The sequence below is a fragment of the Stylophora pistillata genome, chromosome 14 (assembly GCF_964205215.1).
Source record: "Stylophora pistillata chromosome 14, jaStyPist1.2, whole genome shotgun sequence".
Taxonomy (NCBI): Eukaryota; Metazoa; Cnidaria; class Anthozoa; order Scleractinia; family Pocilloporidae; genus Stylophora; species Stylophora pistillata.
The window spans coordinates 17897379-17918637 of NC_142532.1; the positions used below are offsets into that span (position 1 = coordinate 17897379).

Consider the following 21259-nt stretch of genomic DNA (forward strand, 5'->3'; position numbering starts at 1 on the left):
ATTATTCCACTCGCGCTTGTTGGATATGAGATGATTATAGACAACTCATTGGCTATCTATCATCTCATATCCAACGCGCACTCGTAGAATAATCATTAACTAGTGGATAAATCTTTATCTGTTGGATAGCATTATCCACCTCATTAAACAAATGGGCCCATCTCAGTACAGGAGCTCCCCTTTCCTAATTAGCAAAATACACGGCAGAGCTGGAGGTAACCCAGTGAATAGGTCATGTGGCATTCAAAACCAGAGTGGGCGCAACACTAATGGTAGCCCACTAGCCACAGACAAGTAGAAATTCAGTTCTGGCTGGTGGTTTTCGATTTCCACTCGCCAGTTTGGCTAGTAGACAAACTGAATTGTCATGACATCTAAGATGTCACCAGCCACTTGGCTCATAATTTGAATAGTTAGTGCTGAGTTCTGACAATTATAGTTAAACAATAGACTGTGCTTTCTATTAATTTATTAGCATAATAACCCACTTGGGATGTTGAACGTGAAAGGTTTGTTAACCACTTACCTCCCACTTGTGATTAACAAACTTTCCTCTTGCTCTCCCAACATTTCACAATGGTTATTCGGCCACGAAACCAATAGAAATTATGGTCTACTACTTTTGAAAAATAAACTTAAAACAAAACCCAGTATGTTACAGTTTTCTAAGGTTTTCTGGTGCAACAAATGACAGGCTTTTTTTACTAACCTGGTTGCGCATACTATTATCAGTTTTTTTATACCTTTGTACAACTTTGTATAATTTTGTACAACAGACATGAAGGTGTAGTGTTGTGTGGTCAAGAGTACCTGGCACCATGAAGAAAAAAATTAAAAAAAAAAAAAAAAGAACCACTCACCCAGAAGGTTGTTTGCTGCTGTAATGGCGTGGATGTCACCAGTTAAGTGAAGATTAAACTGACGAGGAGAGAATTGTAAATATCACAGTAAGGGTTAAGATTATTTCTAAGGATGAAGCATGCTTGAAATAAAGTGTAAAAGAATAGTCTGAGCAAATTTATCATTTTTAAAAGCAGTATAGTGTACTGATGATCTGCCAAAAAGACATTAGTGGAATGGTACATACCTCTTCCATGGGTATGACCTGTGAATAACCCCCTCCAGCCGCTCCCCCTAAGATTGAAAAAAATAATTTATATTGATACCATTTTTTTTTTATCATCAATCAAATAGTATGACTGGTCATTGTTTAGCTGGTTAACTTTGTTGTTTGTTTAGTTCAGGCCCCAGTTGTTCAAAGTTAGAATAATGCTATCCAGTGGTAGATCTAGGGGATTATTTTGGAGAAAAAAAAATCACAGAAAGAAGAAAAGCCAGCAGGTGTACAAACACAAGGTCTGGATCCACCATTGCTATCCACTAGATAAATCTCTCTCTCTCTGCTGAATAGTGCAGTACTAGATAGTGATTTTTATTAAAAACTGGATCACTGGATAATGCAGTTCAAGACTTTTTATTGGCTTAGCCATTATGGTATATGAGCCAATATTATACTGTAATCTACAAACATGGTAAGCATATGCATCAGCTTAAAATTCAATGGGAGCAAAAATTCAACATTTTTGATAAAACAATTATTCCACTGTCTCGCGCTTGTTGGATAGGAGATGAATATAGCCAACTTGGTGCTACGCGCCTCGTTGGCTATCCCTCATCTCATATCCAACACGCTCTCGAGGAATAATTGTTAAATACATTGGATAGAGTTATCTGCCTTTTACTCAACTAAAATAAATGAAATAAAGAAGCTTACTTCTAAAATCGAATTATATTTATTACCTTTGATCCCAAAAGTAGGGCCTTGGGAAGGCTGACGAATACAGGCAAAACAGTTTTTCTTGAGATGTGCACCCATTGCTTGTGCCACGCCTATTGTTGTTGTACTCTTTCCCTCTCCAAATGGGGTGGGGGTCATGCTATATCAATAAAATTTTCAAAGAACCTTAAGTCTCTCTACCCTCTACACACTAATACCAATATGTAAATTCTCTGTACTTTTTTTTTGTTACCACAATTGGCTGTAATATGTTGCAATCTAATTGGCCAGTTTACTGTTGTCGATGAGAATACAGACAATGCAGCTTGTGCCGACATGTCACAAACATGGATGACTTGGAATTTCATCTTGAGATGGTTAGTGATAAAAAAATGAATTGACAGTGGTTACGCATAGTCTGTTCTCTTGTCAAAAATGATATTTGTTGTGGACTCACATGCCTGTGCTGTGTGAGCCTGTAGCAAAGTCAATAAGAGTACAGACCACTTCAAACCACTGTCATTTGTTAACTTTATGCATTCCTACATTGTTAACAAGGAGAATTTTGTTGAAAATCAAGGGCTTTTTAGTTGTTGATCATTTCTTTTATTCTTGTGACCTTAACGATTGATTCAAGGGTGATACTGTCAGGAGAAATTAGATGTAAAGACAGCAGAGTGACAATAATTCTCAAAAAAGAAACAACAACTTTGAGTTTAAGTTTACAAGACATGTTTCAACATTCTCATGTCATCTTCAGTTGCAAATGAGCATTTCATGGTTGTACATTTAAATTTATATTAAGGTATGTTACAAATTACGAGTCAGGGCTTACGTTACATTTGAATGTTAAAAACACGAAAAATGTAAATAGCGCGCGCTTGACTAGATCAAAAAATAAATGAATAAATAAAATAATAATAAAATAAAAGACCAAGGAACAACATAATTAACAGGAAAGAGACAATTCTAGATGTTTCAACTGCTGATTAGATGCTAGTCACTCTTAGGCATCACAAAGTTAAGTAGCAGAGAACTTAAACTAATTAATTCTAAAACAAATTCAGTAACTGTATTCAATTTACTCATATTCAACTCACAGTTTTATTCTAATAACAACTAACATTTTCCTAACTTTCAAGATTTTTACTGATTAATTAAGAACAATTCACAAGTTTAACACCTCAACTCACCCAGCAACAACAACATATTTTCCATTGAGCTGATCTTTAAGTCTTTCCAAGACATCAAGGGAAACTTTGGCTTTCTTGTTTCCATAGAGCTCAATCTACAAAAAACAAAACAAAACAAAAAATTTAAGTGTGCGAAGTGACTGTGTCCAACATCACAATCACAAAATTAATAGCTTCCATGTTGCCATGTGCCTGTTTAGTGATACATCACACGTGACATCAAAATGTGGAACAAACAAAACAGTGCCTCACCAAAGGCAAGCAAGTGTGTCACTTATGAACACAGAGTTGCAAGGCAAACAGAGTTTTTCTCAAAAAAAAGGTAGATGTCTGGAGGCTTTTAGGAGCAACACTTCATACAAATGTTACTGAAGTGTTCCTTCCCTGGTGGGGGAGAGTGGGTATATAATGCAGGTAGCTGGTTGCAGGTACAACTATTACCTCATGATCAAGAATGGTAGTTTCCTTTGCCAGTTCAAAAATCTTCTTTGGCGCTTGGTGCTTTGAGATGTCAATATCGCTAGAAAGGGAAACAACAAAACTTTGTTTATTCAAAATGTCACATACATGTTACCAAATGCTACACACTGTCAAAAAAACTTATCAAACGACTTCCCCAATTACCGCACATTTAGAGTGAATCATAAAAATAGTGTATATATCGTCAGCCAATATGAACTCAAACTAAAAACAAGTGAAATGTATGAAGCATAAGAAAATGAAAGAAGACAAGCCATGATTAATTCTAGTTTTGGGTCTGAAAGTTAAGAGGGTGGCCAAAATTTTCTTGAACAATTCACAAAGTTGAATAAAGTAATCTGGGATTATTGTCTGTGTTCAAATTGAAAATTGATCTGCAGTTTAAAAAAAAGGTAAACATGCATGTAGTTCAGAGTGATAAAGTAACATACCTTGGAACAGGTCTTTGAAGATTCAGCGGAAGATAGCGAATGTCCCAAGGTCCACCCTGTAAAATGAACTGATCAGCAAGCTACAAAGGTATCATATTATTTTATGAAAAATACTATTTCAGCTTCCATCTTGATTATGTTATATGAACATAAACAACTAAATAGACAACTAACAAAGAAAAACCTTTGGTAAAAAGGACCTGTGAAGGATATTCCAGACACACCAAAATATTTCCTATAAATTTCAAACGGAGAATTGGGCTGAATTTACTCAACTATTTATTGATTATTATTCAATATTTATTGAATTTACTCATAAGTCAAGGAGTTGTGACCAGGAGAGTGCAAGACAACAATTCAAAGAAAAATAAATCAATGTAACACTTAGAAGAACAATCTATGAAGCATTCCCTTAAATTCACTGAACCTTCAATTGTACATCTCAACATTTGGTGACACATTAAGGTTAAAATTAAATGGGTAATTACCATTAACCCATTCACTCCCAAAATCTCATTTTATTAGTATAATTCTCCTTACCGTCTGCCATAAAATTCTTGTGCTGTTACTTTAGAGATTTGGAATTGGATCAACTAATAATCCCATATTTGATATTTTACTTTAAAATATAGATACTGATGAAATACCAGGATTTCTCCTATTACTAAAAAATCATATCTTCACCACGCGCAGTGAAGATACTATTTTTATCTTTCATGTGTGAGGATATTGGTGTGGCCATGGTTATCAACATAATTACCCAATTGCTGTTTCGAAAATGAATAAAAAAGTTATCTTTTATGTGGAAATTTCATCAGTATCTATATAATAAACAGAACATTACATGGCCGCTTGGGGATACGAATTTTATCTTCTTGTGCTGAAAGTATCTCTCACAAGTGAGCACAGCGAATGAGTGAGAGATACTTTCAGCACTCGAAGATAAAATTCGTATCCCCGCATGGCCATATGATATCCTCTATTTATTCTCATCACATTTCTGCTTGATATTATATTGATATTGTAAGGAGAAATTCTGCCTTGATCACTCATGGGAGTTAAGGGGTTAATGCATAGCATGGTAAGAAATACCATGACATATAATATCAGTAAATAATTGGATGAATTGATAACCCCATAAAAATTTCAAAATAAAGAAGAATTTATTTCAAGCAATCAAGCATTGTACAAGTTCATGTTTCAACAAACCCTATCATAATCAATATATAAATTTCAGAGAATTTTAATTGTTTCATTTCAACCCTAGCCCTAACCCTAACCAGTTAAGACGGTTCAAATGGAAGTCCTTGGTTTGCTAACTTTGAGAACCACAACAACTCTCTCTAATTAAAAGTACCTAATGTAATTAGAGCATTAATGTAAATAATTTAAATTGATTTAAATTAATGTAATTGTTAATAATTAATAATGTAATAATAATTAATGCTTAAATTAATGTAAATAATGTAATTAGAGCACTCCTACTACATCAAGAGAGAATATCTTTTATCACAGAACCAAATGTACTCAGTTAAAGTTCCATCTGGAATTCTTTCAACCCTGACAATTTTCACCTGTTAATTAAACAAATTTAATGGTGATCGATGTACAAGTATCTTTTTACAACGTCTACATTTTACTATGTAACTTTCTTTTTGGATGAAAGATCTCTTGCTCCTTTAACAATTAATTGGCAACAATTAAAACTATGTTACAAAGATAAATGTCAAAAAAATGTCAGAGATTGGAGAATAAACTACTGACCAAAGAATTACAGCTGAGATTACCAGGAATGAGGGAAGGACCTGGACACAGTGCACATTCTAAAGCTTCCTCAGCAAAATGACACAATCATGAAATTTCTTCAAAATGCATTTGAAGCAAACATGAAAAAACAGAAAATCACAAAGCAGAATACCTTGAGTTCAGCAGAGTTCACAGCACTTTAAATTCTGTGAGATATCCTATAGCAATACTCTTCAATTGGTTCACTGATATTTAGATCTCAAGGAAGACAAGTAAATCACTTGGACCAAATACAAGCTAAAAAGCCCTTGCCCTACAAAATACTTGCTCCCTCCTCCCCTATACCTTCTAATATCCCCTCCCCCAGCCCCAAGAGCACATACAGACAGGTTTGGCAAATACATGTAACAAATTGCCAGCATCTGAGTGGACAGTTTCAAAACAGGTGTTCAACCTGAAAACTGCATCCTGGGCAACCTGTTAACAACAGCCCCAGCTTTACGGGCATTTTTTCCTTTAAAAACAACCTCCCATCAAACCTTAGACTTGTGGTACAAGTCCATATATATAAAAGGGACACTATGTCAGAAGGCCATGAGGAACACAAGAACCAACTATAGGTAAAACATAACAGTCACCAGCAACCTAGCAAACTCGTCTAACTGACCAAAAAAGTCTCGAGAGACTTATTTCTTGTTTTGTGTTGAAAAAAATTAATGTCTTGCATTCTCACCAGGTCAGAGCTCCTTCCCTCACTCCAGAAACATTGAGAGCAACTAACAGTTATTTACTATTTCCATTTGTGATGCAAAGTAAAAAAAAGCCGAATTTCCATTGGTGGGTTTTGGCGATGAGCAAACAAGTATATCACATACAAGCCACCCTAGTGAACCTGCATGGCTTACCTACAATAAGCTTCAAAAAGGTTGAGACATAATGAGACTTATTTTTATGTATGCTGGACAAAATGAACCCCTTTCCATTCAAATTACTCCCCACCTCCTGCTCAAAGTTGGATTTGTCATTGTTGAGCCTCACATAATTCTTGCAAAACACTGAATAGGGGTAAGGGCAAGTAATATAAGGAGCCAGGGAAAATGTAAAGTAAACAAGAAAAGATGAGATTTTATAACTGATTGCCAACAATCGTATCTTAAGTGTCTCAACCACTTTTGTCTCTTATTATAGGGTATTCTGACTTGCACAGTTCAAGGGCTGGTGTGCCTTAAAATACCCCTCTTTCTACATAACCAGATGTAACTAAATGTGTCACAGAAAAAATCCAAGTTGAAGCACATTGTAAAATAACAACTATCTCTGAAAGTTGGCTGCATGAGCTAGCAAAACTATGAAAGCTAAATAAATCTACAAGACTTAGGTGCCTTTAAGAAGTTTTGACAATTAGATTTTAATCTAACTCTTACACTAATACATGAATGTTATGTGTTCCAAGAATGTAGATCACATGTTTATAATTAAGCATCAGAGACATAGATATTAATTAGTTATTAGTAGTCTGTTAATAATCATTCATGATAAATCATAATTAATGCCTAAGTAACCCACAAAGCACTTGGCAATTTTAAATCAAACATTTGAATACTTTTCAAATGGAAAGCAGAATTTGAATGAACATTTGATTACTTTTTCTCAAGCATTAGTAATGAGCAAACACCTGGACAAAGCAGGTATTTGTATTGGGTTAATTCTGACAAATTCGAGTAGGTTGCACAGGGTTTAGGGTTAGGGTTGCCAGCATCCAACAAAGCCCTTGTAACCCAACCTGAAATAAGGTTCAACTTATATTCCAAAAATTTTCCATCAATCAGAAAATAGTTTTTTTGTCCATAAGAATCTACATGTATTTGGAAAAAGTTATCCATTTTTGAGTCTTTTTTCAAAAATTTTCATTTTTCCATGAAGAACTGCTGCATGAATGTCACACAGTATTTTTAATAACAATATCTACACATCTACAGCTGCAGTGTTCTCTATTACTTAAAACTCAACAGGAGAAAGAAATCTTCGAACCTGTAGTGCAATCCTTTTACATGTTGAATTTTACAAGATGTTAGAAGTGGTACTGTACAGGGGGGAAAATTTTACTCGTTACAGCCTGAAAAGAGGGACACTCACTGAATGGAAAACATAACGAATTTGTGTCACAGTGCACAAGCAAAGCACCAAGAAAATTCATTTGCGTATAAAACGCCTGAAATATGGAAACAATGGAGCCAAAGACAAGCCCATTCTCAATGTAGGAGAGACCTTTTGTTTTTGTAGAGCCCTCTTAGCACTGTCAACAGTGTTGTTCATCAACATGGCAACAGTCATTGGTCCCACACCTGCCAACATCAGACAAATAATGGCATAAATGTTGGCCCAACATTTTAAGCACATCCTGTAATGCGACAATACAAGTTACAATACAACATCTAAATCCCAAAAAAGTGCATTTATTCAGAGCAAGCTGATTTTTCTTTTGAGCATCTCTTCCATAAATAATTGTGTTCTAGTTTACTTTTCCAACTTACCAATTTAGCATTGGTAGATTTTTTTCTGAATGCATCCAAAGCAAACAAAGCATAGTGTATAAAGATTTCAAGCAAACAAAAAGACAAAACAAAACAAAACAAACAGCTCTGGTCACAAGTCACCGAGTATAACGCACCTCCTGGCACTGGAGTTATCCAGCTTGCCCTTTTCTTTGCCCCTTGGAAATCTACATCACCAAGAAGGCGACGCCCACTTTTTTTTGTCTCATCTGAAAGGGAATAATAAATACATATCATCATGCATTGAACAACAAAATAAATGTTGACACACACATGTACACACAAAAAGGAATTGGCATGTGATTACAATTGTATGCTTCTGTCAAGTTCTTTTTCTGTCTTGATAATGTTATTGGGTCAGCAGCAAATAAACTTGGATGAAACCCATCTTGATTGATGCATGTAACCTTGATCACTCTTTTTTATTACAAACCTGGAATCACATTTATTCCACAGTCAACCACCACTGCTCCTTCTTTAATCCAGTCCCCCTTAAAAGCAAAAAGCAAAAATAAATTGAAAAAACAAATAAATAAATAAAGAATAAGTTATCACTAACAAAGATGCCAATTACCTTAGCCAGAATGAACAAAGCTAAAAAATTTTTAATCAAATCAATTACCCATCCATCCACTTAAACTTATTTTAAAAATCATCTACTTTAGGGAAAATACAGCCCGAGGCTGACAACATCGACTCAAGATTGATAATTCGTGATATCGGGCCAAAACCGAATTCAACGGTTGTTTTATTATAAATACATTTTTAAAACAATCGGCAAAAGAAGACTGTTGTCTTTGAGTTTGCAAAGGTTTGAGAGCACTACACAGATGAGGGGCTTGGAAACAAAGGCAGACTTTGAACTCAACATGATAACCAAATATCTGCTGCAGATACTGGGTTATCATGTCAACTTCACACATTATTGCAAATTGATGGTATGCTCTTGACCAATCAGAGCTTTCATAGTAAGTCCAATGAATAAAGTTTAACACAGTGAAAAAACATACCTTGACAAATTCTGTTCTGCCGATTCCCACCACAACAATGTCCCCCCTTCTCACCTACAGCAACCAAAAGATGTTAGTATATGTAGTACTTACGTTATTAGGTTGTCACTTGAAGCCAGGCTGTCAGACCATCTTACCCAGCTAGTTCACGAATTAAGATCAAAGACAGAAAATAAATATTTTTACTCTTATTTTAACATCAACATCTAAGGTTGTCACTTGAAGCCAGGCTGTCAGACCATCTTACCCAGCTAGTTCACGAATTAAGATCAAAGACAGAAAATAAATATTTTTACTCTTATTTTAACATCAACATCTAAGGTTGTCACTTGAAGCCACGCTGTCAGACCATTTTACCCAGCTAGTTCACGAATTAAGATCAAAGACAGAAAATAAATATTTTTACTCTTATTTTAACATCAACATCTAAGGTTGTCACTTGAAGCCACGCTGTCAGACCATTTTACCCAGCTAGTTCACGAATTAAGATCAAAGACAGAAAATAAATATTTTTACTCTTATTTTAACATCAACATCTAAGGTAATTGTCACTTGAAACCAGGCTGTCAAACCATTTTACAGGGATGTAGCTAAAGTTTTTAACACGTGGGAATCTATCAATGATAGGCGGGTATTTGGGTTTGGGTATTTTTCTTCATTATTTCACATACACGAGTAACAAATACCGCTTGCCATTGAGCCTGCAAAATGGACGATGTGATGCAATGCGAATGATGCGATCATCGCACTAAATGGAGTGTTTACAATCCTTTCAGTTCAGGTAAGACAGCAATGAAGGTGTAAACAAATGAAATAAATAAATAACAATCTTCTGATAACATTTAAAGCATTTTGGAGATAAAAGTAGTGCTTTACAGCCGGAAAAATCGCGTCCACAGCCGAGTAATTTTCCCGGCTTCCAGCTATTATCTACATCCCTGTTTTACCCAGCTAGTTTATGAATTAAGATCAAAGACAGAAAATAAATATTTTTATTCTCATTTTAACATCAATATCTATCCAAATGAAGCTACTCAAATACATGTATGTCCCAAAATGCTAGAATAATAATCATTCTGAAGGCAGAACCTGCTAAGAAATTCACAACTATTTAACAGTTACAACCAATGACATACCACATCTGGCAAATCTTTTGTTTTTGAATGACATGTTGTCACTGTCGCATTGTGCCACTTGAGAAGATCTGCCATAGGAGATCCCTGTTGATCATGAAATAAAGACTACTTATTTAACCCTTTCACTCCAAGAAGTGATTAACATGAAACTTCTCCCCATAATATCCATAAATTATCCAGCAGACAGGTAATGAGAATACTAAAATTTATCAGGTAGAAGTTGAAATTTTAATACTACGATTATCCCCTGCAGGTGATGAGTCTACCAATCTCAGCACCTGTTCTATGGATAATTTCTTGAAATCACGACGACACACGATGAAATATAACATGATGTACTATCCAGCTGAGCACAGCGCTTGTATATATTAGGGACTTTAAGCAAACCACGACTGCTACGGCAACGAGAACGTGGCAAAACAATAGATCTAATTGGCAGAACAATAGCCCAGCACGTGCGTTTTAAAACTTTGTACATTTCTTAGCCATCCTTTGCAAAACAACTACGTGAAATCACCAAAATTTGTGTCGTCTGCAAAGCGAAACCGTGGCGGCAAATAATTAGTTTAATTTACATTTGGAACTTAACGCTACTTTAATTTATGCGTTATATTGAGTTTGAGGTCTGGCGCCCTATGAGACGGTAAACTCATGCAGCCATGTTAGAAATTCTAACTAAAAGTAGAAACTCGTTTTTCAATCGACATCTTCCATGGCGTTGCCATCCTGACTGCTTAAAGTCCCTATTAACTCTCAAACTTCCACATTTAAGTCTGACTGTTCATTTTCCCCTCTAGCTGCTTCACATTTCCTTGTATATAAATTATGAGAATTTGGGGTTAGCTTAAGATAGCAACTTTGGGCATTCTCATCACCTGTTCTGGAATAATGTATGGATATTGTGGGTAGAAGTCACATTTTAACCCTTTAACTCCAAGAGGCAATCAACATGTAACTTCTCCCCATAATATCCATACCTGATCCAGCAAACAGGTAATGAGAATACTCAAACTTATCAAGTAGAAGTTGTTACCTTGATTGAACACTAAATTCTCAAAACAATTTACTAGGAAATATGTAGCAGCTAGAGGGGAGAATTGACAACTAGATCTTGGGAGTAAAAGGGTTGGTCAAGTATAGCTGGCAATAGATTTTTACGGTTCAGATGATGACTAACAGGTCACAGTGAAAAATCTTAATATAACAATTACCTTGAGGGGTGCTCAGGAGTAAAAATATCAAAATATCATGAAATGCAGGTTTACTTACCACAATTTTGCTTCTTCCAAGAACTATAGCTTCCCTTCCAACAATTTCTACACCTGTTTGATAAGTTTGATACTAATTTGCCCTTTGATTTCTTAGAGTGACTAGCATCTAATTTCTCGCTACAGAAATCAATATGCTTTAAGCTCATGAGAAGATAAGTAATGATCAGTAACTACAAAAGTTCTTGATTGTTAAACAAATTCTCCTTGTCAGCATCTTTAGAAATGTATAGAGAACAGTATGGAGAATATCCATACTGATGCTAAGATGTGGACTGTTCTACTTCTGTCAAAACCCAATGACTGTAGTGTGAAGATCATACTTTCAGAGCTCATGATTATATTGCATTACTTCATGTGGGTGATAAATTCCTAGAAATGTCACTCACCTGATTTTTTAATCAACTCCAAGCAGCCCCTGGGAGTACATGGCACAATACAATCATCCAACTCTCCTCTGGACAACTTTCCTGCATTGACATCATGCAACCTTTAAAAAAATTAAAGACATGTTAACATTACAATGCTGTAAAAAAAAAATAGATTAATGATATGATGAGAACAAGAATATTGAATGAATTTGCTCTAAAGAATCATGAGTATGAAACAGATGTCTTTTGCACACAATTCAAGATACAACCACAACTTGTCTTAATGGTAGTCAAACAGACAAGGAAACTCTGGCCAGAACATAGTGCACCTATGAAACAAAGTACACCCCTAAAGTACTCTTGGTATACACCTCGTAGGGGGGGGGGGGGGGGGAAAGAAAAAAATTGTCACACAGCATTGAACCTGTCCTCCACCTCCTCTCCCACACACACACACACACGCATCAAAAACCAAAAAGACCACTAAAAAGGACAGTAACCAAAAGAAACTAAACAACTACAATAGTTTAATTTTTTTTAGCTTCTGTAATAGGAGAGGTCACCCAAAATATACAGATACATAAATCAAGTACTGTTTACACAATTTACTGAATTCTAAGGCGTAAGAAAATTAAATAGTATTTATGGAGTGCACTGTGACAGAAAATCTTACCCATCTACATCCTTTTCTGGAGCTACAGCATTAGTACAAATTGCAGGATCAACTGGGTTTTCAGAATCAGGTGGAAGCTGAACAATAATGCCATGAATTGTTGAATCCTTGTTTAGTTCATCTACAGCTTTCAGAACCTGAAAGTAAAAGAAGAAAGGAGCATAATGCTGTTCAGAAGACTAGCCCACATATTTCAAGAGCAGGATGAGAGTAACATACAAAAATTCCACAGCTCTTTTTATAATTATACAACCGATGCTTTTGTTCGCATAAATCAAGCTCTATTCCAGGTTACTTGACTGCTTGGAAAACTGACCTTGAACCAGACAACAGAAACACTACACAATTTAAGGTATTTTGGTTTACTGCTACAATAGAACATACCAGCAGTTCTAGGCAAATCAATTCTAGGAACTTAGTGCCTTAGTGCCTGGAAATAGAACTTTACACAGAATTGAATGAGATTGACGAAGGGACATTTCATGTACTAAGGCTTCAAGCTAACCTGCAGTAAACCATACAAATCTACTTTCATTACAAGCAAAATCAAATTCAATTCCAGGCAACACAACCACAGCACCTTGACTTTAACCACCTTTCACAATCACACCATCTGCAAAACCACACTATATATAACTGAAGTTGTTTAATCAGGTCATCTATAAAGTGTTAATAAACGTAGTTCTCACATCTGCTTGGGTACAGGTTCTTGGAAGCTTCACATGCCTCGCCAACATCCCAATCTACAAAAAAAAGGTAAGAATCACAATTTTGTCAAGCCTTTGACCCTTTACTCTTTATACCCTAACATCAGTATGCATATTCTCCATACAGTTCTCTATACATTTCCTAAGGTGCTGACAAGGAGAATTTGTTTAATAATCAAGAGCTTCTCTGGTTGGTGATCATTTCCTTTATTCTCTTGAACTTAAAGTGTGATTCAGGGATGATATTGTAAGGAGAAATTAGATACTGATCACTCTTAGAAGTTGAAGGGCGAAAGCTAACTGACGTGACAATTTTCTCTTAACAATGTAACTTCTCAAGCAAACATCATGGTCACAAGAATAAAGGAAAGTAAAAACGAACTATGGAAAACAGAGACTTATAGCTTTGGGCAAAAGAATGGAATCTCTTAGACACTTCTTTTAAAGAAATCAACCTCTTTCTCATTTTTAAGCATAGAGTGAAAAATCATGTATTTAGTAAAGTTAGCGTTGAGATTTTATCCTATCATGTTTACATACCTTGTTTGTTACTTAGTTTTTATGTTTCTAATCTATCATCTGTTTATGATGAATTTTATTTATTATTATTTTACAGGGCCTCAGAGAATACCACTCTCCAGTGATGTGAGCCCTCTGTATAAAGACTGTTATTATTATCATTATTATTATAAATATTATTATTATTATTATTACTTAATGATAACCAACTGAAGAAGCTCTTGATTGTGAAACAAATTCTCCTGGTTCCACACCTTAGGAAATGTTTAGAGAACAATATTGAGAATGTACAGACTGATGTTCAGGTATAAAGCAATAAGGATTACAAATAAATGTGGATCAATTTCTCATTTGTTCCAGAATTCCACCATCTAGTTTCGCTTAGAATAGTTATATTTACCTCTTCTGCTGCTTTGACTTTAGACTTGATATAAACTGTTGAGTCACTTCGGTCACCAATCTGAAGGAAAAGGGAGCCATAAATAACAATATTATTTATACAGAGCAAAACTTTACCTTTTCACTCCAAGGAGTGATTAGAAAGGAATTTCTACCAACAGTTTGATGAATTGTCACACAAAAGACTAGGGAGAAAATGGTAGCAAACCTGCTATAATTTGGAAGATAATTATTGCTTACTTACATGTACCATCAGATTCTCAGAACTAAAATTGCATAAATATTTACTAGCTGGCAGTTTTAACTGGTTACTGCCTCATACTGGCAGCTCAGTATTGATGTTAAGATACCATACCTGTACAATGGCAAGGCCTGGCTTAAACCCTGCATTTTCTTCTTTGACTGCCGCAACATCTTCTTTCAACTTCTGACGTATCTCACTGCAAAAACAACACAGGGCTGGTTTACAATCTCTACCAAGCAATAAGTGACATGACATGATTTTCTAATAATTATTGTTATATACTGTTTGCCACTGCCTGTCCACAATTCATTTCAACTCCAGGTCTGAGACCCAAAGCTGTGGAAAAGAAGCTCTGACAGCCCTATCCAAATTTGCAAATCATGCTTATGCCCTAACCAAGGCCTTACCCTTACGCATGGAGTGTTGTATAAACACTGGAAAACCTTGTAAAGTCATTGCTCAGAGTCTTGAATATCAAATCTTAAACTCAAAGGATACTGGTAAAAATGTATAATCAGTTAACCCTTCCACACACACACACACACACACACACACACACACACACACACACACAAGAGCTTAATAGTGATTCTCACTACTCTAATTTCTCCTATACAATTCTTATTATGCTAGCTGGGAGAATTTGACAATGGATAAACTAACAATCCTGTAATTGATATTTTTTTTCACTCCCATCACTTGTCTGTTTGATATTGTTTTGGTATTGTAAGGAGAAAGACAGTCTTGGTCACTCATGGGTTTTGAATAATTAGGAATTTCTATTTGAAACCTCAACCTATTACCAAATTTTGCAGCTCCTAAAGGTACTGGATTGATAAGCTTTAAATAGAAATTAAATCAGTAACTCTCCAGGAAGCTTTTGAAAAGGAAAGAGAAGTGATCAAGACCTGAGGGGGGTACCCCAAAAATTGGGGTAACGTAAATATAAATTTATGTTAAAGGAAGAGGAGGAGGCAACAATGGTTTGAGAAAGAGGTACATTTGGCTTACATTCAAAGGAAATACCGCAAGGATCTATAAAATACAGGTGATCACTGAATACCCTCTAGATAGTAAGTAAGTAAGTAAGTAAGGACTTTATTTATAGAGGGGGACACGTAACAGCTGAAAAGCTGACAAACCTGTGGCCCTCTAGTGAGGTCTAGGGTGCAGATGAATGAAATTGGATCGTTATGGAAAAGCGCGCGTGATCACCACGTAGCGCTCTTTTCTAATTAACTTGATTAATTAATTTCCACTTCTGAAACAATATTGTTTTTCCAATGAACTTTCCATACTGTTATTAAAATCAGTCTTCAGTCCGTGGTCGACTAGGTAAATTTTCAATTAAGATTGTCATCGGATAATGCTTCACAACTACAAAACACACTCATACGTTGTGCACGTGCAAGGAGATCAAGCGATCACGAAACCTTCGAGAACCACACAAGAATCAAAATTCACAGCGTATTTAATAAAGTTCTGTTTACAGATAGTTAGGGAATGATTTCAGTTCCAATTTCTAGTGAAAAAAAAAATACAAAACGTATTTTACCTTGCCACTTCTTTGCCAAGAAGTAAATGAACCTCCGAAGAAACTTCAGCCATGTTTTTTTAAGGCGCCAATAGTTCCCACAATACATATGGAGCATTTTAAAAACTGGAAAATCAGGATTTGTGGACAAAGAATCTGGATTTTACGTGACGTAGCTTGGCCTCTGGGTTCTGTCTCCTGTCAAAACACACACGTTTTCCGTCAGCTTCGGCAATTTGGCCTTGCTTCTAGATAAATAACAGGGGCAGTAAAGCCACCCTCTTTTGTGCAACGAGTTATCATGCAACAACAAAGAGGACCTTTTAGCTAGATTTAAAATGTTCGACACTTTCTCTGAGACCTTTTTTATACCCTATCACGGCATTGTTTTTCAATCGTGTGTTGTTACATTTTATGCGTTAGTTGCCAAGCCCTTGAACAGGAGTGAGTCTGAAGGTGACCTGGCTTTTCGAAAGCTGCGTGGTATTTTCCCTTGTCTATCAATCACTGAATAAAAGTCGCCCTGCTAAAAGATTTGGCAATTAAACACATAACTGTCAAATATCGCGATCTCTAATAAGGCTAATGAACATGGACGTCTTTCTTTGTCGAAGGAGCACTATTTTTGTGAAGCCTGGGTCGAGTGAATGAACACGCGGGGGATTGAGCCGAACAAAGTGGCAGAGGCAATCGGTGGCAGCGAATGCAGAAGGATATATCACAGGCGGCCCAGGCTCTCTTTAAGAACCACACAAAGAACATAATTTGCATATCGATCTATAAGGATTTGTATGGGATCCATTGATTCAAATAAAGTTGTCGGTATAGTGCTTGTAGATTTCCAGAAAGTGTTCGACTGTGTCTCCCATAAAGTGCTATTACGTAAATTAGAAAGTGATTTTGGAATTAATGGAGTGCTACTCGACTGGCTGCGCAGTTACCTTGACAATAGAAAACAATATATTGTCCTAAATGGTATAGCATCAGATCTTAACACTGTTAAAGCTGGAATACCGCAGGGTTCCGTTCTAGGCCCGACTTTATTTTCTCTTTACAAGTGATTTACCGCTGAAGCTATAACTACTGCGATAACCTACATGTATGCTGATGATACCACCCTATATTGCATTGGCGATTCTATCGACACAGTAATTTCTGAACTTAACAAAGCTTTAGAAGAGCTTCTGTACTGGTGCAAAACAAACTCTCTTGTGCCTCATCCAAAGAAATGCGAAGCAATGATCCAGTCCATCGTGGAAGATTCACTGGCCCATTGAAAGAGTTAACGTTGGCCCAGCACACCATCAAATAAGTTACACACTCTCGTCTATAAGGCGTATTGATAGATGATCAACTAAATTGGTCTAAACATGTTAGTGTTGTTAAAAAAGGCTTTGTTGATAAGTTAAACTTGTTAAAACGTAGCAAATTTCTTCCAAAGAATATGTTATTAGACTTGTATTTTAGAGTTATTATGCCATCGATCGTATATGGAATATCAGTATGGGAAGGTCTCAGAAATAAGGAAGGTTTTAAAGCATTAGAAGCACTGCATTGTAGAGCTGCGAGGATTATCTTTGAGCTACCTTGGGAGATGTCTAATGCTAATGTTATGAAAAAGGCTAGCTGGTCCCCTTTAGCCTTTATGTATAAAATTAGCTTAGCTAAGCTTATGTATAAAATCCATAATAACCTGACTCCAGACGCTATGTCAGCTATTATTAAGAACAGCGATAACATCAAGCGATATCAACTTAGGAAGAAACTGAAAATTGATGTCCCTCGTTTTAACACCTACTACATGAGGAACTTTGTAGCTCGTAGAGGAGCAATAGTTTGGAACACGTTGGTTCCCCAACTTAATGACGATATAGACAATGTTAAGAAATATACGATTATGGCAAGACAAAAAATAAGGTTCTGCTACACCTTCATTTCGACTGTATCTCCCCTCAAACATTAACCGGAAGGGAGGAAGATTTTAAGTATTATTAGTGTTAATAATTAGACGATATTAGAGTACCACCTTGTTTTTTAGAATTTTAAGCTTTTATCGTTTTAGACTTGTAAGTAGTAAGTAGCGATATGATTTTAGCTGGGTATACCCTATTTATTCTCTAATTCATTAGTTATCTTACTTAATTATTTAGACACGACCCCACAAGCGAAGTGTCGCTTTAAATACTTATCGTGTATAAATAAAGATTATTGATTGATCGATTGATTGAATAATGGATACAAACAGAGACTCGGCCCACCAGTCCCAAAACTAAGACAATTTTCCAACCTTTTCCCTTGGGCTAGAGTTTTTAAATGAGACAGAAAAAGAGAAGAACAACGGAAAAGGCGGACTCGGCATCAGCGCCGTCACGATTCGCTTCTGATATATATTTTTGTTCGTTTTTCGCGTCGGATTTCGGATGCACAATTCCACCGGCTACGTTATAAAACAATTGGTTCATGCGTTTAGCCGTGCACTATCGAGTTATGGAGCACGTGGGAAGTTTGGAGAGCACTCAAGAAGCTAGAGTTGCCCTCGGCTATTGCCTAGGGCAACTCTATACGCTTCTTTCGTGCTCTCCAAACTTCTCACGTGCTCCATAACTCGGTAGTGCACGCTAAAGCATGAACCAATTGTTAAATAATGTATCAATATGTTATGTTATAAAACAAATGGTATACGCCACGGTATACACCATTGAGTTATGGATGCACTTGGGAGGTCTGCTAAGCACTCAAGAAGCTAGAGTCGCACTCGGCTATCGCCTCGTGCGACTCTCGCGCTTCTTTCGTGAATATCCATTCTGATGCTAGGATGTAAAGGGTCGAGGGAAGCAAATTCGAAAAAGATAATATAGTGCAAAGCATGTTTACAACAGTATGTATTATTTTCTTGTGCCTAAGTATAATATTTTTGTGCCTCTGCGTATGCACATCGGTATTTTAACCCTTGTTTATTGGTCTCTTTCCCCAGCCATTTTCACAACAAGTCAAAAGGTGTGAAATCCACCCGTGCATGCATGATTCCAGTACACGCTGATAAAATTTATAACTTGCACTAAAAAAGTAAGACAAAGCCCAAAATCAAACTGTTTCCTTTATCGAGCATCTCCATGTTGCCTTGAGTACATTTAATTAACGATATGAGCATCAAACCGCCTCCCGGTTAGCTCAATTGGTTAGAGCGCGCCGGATTGTGTTGTGCGGGAGGTCGAGGGTTCGAGCTCCGGCCGGACCGATACTCATGGTCTTAAAATAAGTGAGGAGAATTGCTACCTTTCTATAATCAAGAAATGGATAGATATTCCAGTCTTCTGCAGGGTTAGGGGTAGGAGACGTTAATTTCCCACGCACGAGAATACTGTCTTGTGGATGTCCTTGGGGTGGGATGGGTGGGAATTGGCCCTGAAAAGCCCCCATGGGGAGTGGTCAACTAACGTATGTATGTATGTATGTAAATTTTTCAAATTAAACTATTTTCCTTGTTTAAACCCCATGATTGCTTTGAAAACCCCACAACTCCCATGATCATATGAGAAACTCTCCCCTCTGGTGTCTACATTTTTTCTTTTTTGTTAGCTGAGAGAATTTGGTCCTTCATCGCACAAACTAATAATACACAATTAGATAGATAGATGGTTTATTCGCTAGAAGAGTTGCGGTCAAAAACTGAAATACACTATAGCTTACAATTAAAATTTCTAAGAAAAATATATGAATATATGAATATGTAAAATATGAATATCGACGATCCTAGACAATCATTGTATGTCTACCTATTAAGAATTACAAAAAACTTGAATTATAATTAATAAAAGTGGATTGACAACGCTTCGTTTTACATTTAGGTAGCCAAACTTTGAACTTCTCCTAAGATTATAGTTCAAGGCTCTCACTACTGGGAGAAGAGGGTGGAGTCTGTGATTCTTAGCGGTGGCGATCCGTTCGAAGAACTATGACGTAATGACCTGACCCCTTTCAGCTTCATTAAGTGCTTCAGCGTAACTGCGCTCTGGATAGGTAAAGCGCATTGCACGTTTCTGGAGTCGTTCAAGGTCATTGCTAAGATACCTAGGCAGGCTATTGTGATAGACTCGACAGGCGTACTCGGTTATAAGTCTTAAACATGTTATATAACATTGGGTCAGCTCTTTGTTTGCTACTTTGGATCGTTCGAGTTGTCTCAGAAAATACAGCCTGGATGCTGTTTTCTTTACGATTTCGGAGATATGGATGTTCCATTTGAGATCATTGCTTGGTCAAGTCTTATTAGTTTGGCATGGTTGACTATCTCAAGTTGCGTATTATTTACATTGATTGGATTGAATTTGTCTGATTTAGAAAAATCTATCCTGAGTTCTTTACATTTGGTTTCATTTAGTTGGAACTTATCTGCCTTGGTTTTATTGCAAGTTCATCGATAGCTACTTGGATCATACTTGGTTGGTTCTTTGTCACACTCTCTGAGATTGTAATAGCGTCTGCGTATTTTCAGACTTGCACGCCGGGAACGCTGATATTATTTATCACTATCTGGACCAACCAAGGGCCTAGTTTGGTCCCTTGTGGGACCCCGGCAGGGATGGATCGCCATTCGGAATAGCAGTCTTGTCCCAGCTTGACTCTCTGTTTCCGACCTCGAAGGAAGTCAGCAATCCAATGTATGATCGATTCTGGTAAATCAAACGTACGCAGCTTACTCACCAGAATTGAATGATCGATTAGATCAAATGCTTTTCTAAAATCGAAAAAAACAATTCTAATTGCTGCGCCGTTGCCGTCTGTATCATTGGCCCAACGATGGATCATGTCGATGAGGGCGTTTACAGTTGACGAATTCGGAATGGTGCCGAACTGTTGGTTGTCGATTTTTGCTCAAACGGCTGGTTCTGCAAACCTCTCCGCTACGAAATCTTCTGCCAACTTAGACAGGAGGGGTCAGCAAGATGGGTCGCAGATGCTTGTTTATAGGAAAAAAAATCGGCTTTTGCTTTGGAACAGGAATGACATCAGCCTCCTTCCACGCCTGGGGGAGACGGCAATCACGATAGGAAGTGTTCAGAATATCACAGATCGGGTTCGCAAGCAAATCTGCGTTTTCCCTTAGTAACCACCCAGGCATCCCGTCAGGCCCTTGAGGCTTAGTGGGGTTGATTGCAGAGAGAGCTTTAAAACCCTCCACTGAGGTAACAAATAGACTAAACTCAGAGTGCGGG

General features: G+C 36.7%; 1 protein-coding gene and 1 long non-coding RNA gene across 2 annotated transcripts in view; one reads left to right on the forward strand and one right to left on the reverse strand.

Moving 5' to 3' along the window:
* LOC111342997 (C-1-tetrahydrofolate synthase, cytoplasmic-like) overlaps positions 1-16214 on the reverse strand; it is a 28934-nt gene extending 12720 nt beyond the window's left edge. The window contains exons 1-18 of the mRNA XM_088744911.1: positions 16065-16214; positions 14621-14705; positions 14267-14326; positions 13330-13383; positions 12641-12777; positions 11986-12086; positions 11598-11650; positions 10329-10412; positions 9193-9246; positions 8616-8673; positions 8299-8391; positions 7896-7972; positions 3882-3937; positions 3412-3490; positions 2971-3065; positions 1801-1937; positions 1088-1134; positions 861-918 (exon numbers count right to left, since the gene is read on the reverse strand). Of these exons, the coding sequence (XP_088601037.1) occupies positions 861-918; positions 1088-1134; positions 1801-1937; positions 2971-3065; positions 3412-3490; positions 3882-3937; positions 7896-7972; positions 8299-8391; positions 8616-8673; positions 9193-9246; positions 10329-10412; positions 11598-11650; positions 11986-12086; positions 12641-12777; positions 13330-13383; positions 14267-14326; positions 14621-14705; positions 16065-16117 (1381 nt within the window). The 5' untranslated portion in view covers positions 16118-16214. The remainder of the gene's footprint in view (positions 1-860; positions 919-1087; positions 1135-1800; positions 1938-2970; positions 3066-3411; positions 3491-3881; positions 3938-7895; positions 7973-8298; positions 8392-8615; positions 8674-9192; positions 9247-10328; positions 10413-11597; positions 11651-11985; positions 12087-12640; positions 12778-13329; positions 13384-14266; positions 14327-14620; positions 14706-16064) is intronic.
* LOC148716918 (uncharacterized) lies at positions 15081-18259 on the forward strand. The gene is made up of 2 exons (XR_015995290.1): positions 15081-15557; positions 16658-18259. It is a non-coding gene; the product is annotated as an uncharacterized LOC148716918 (long non-coding RNA).
* Positions 18260-21259: the final 3000 nt, after the last annotated feature.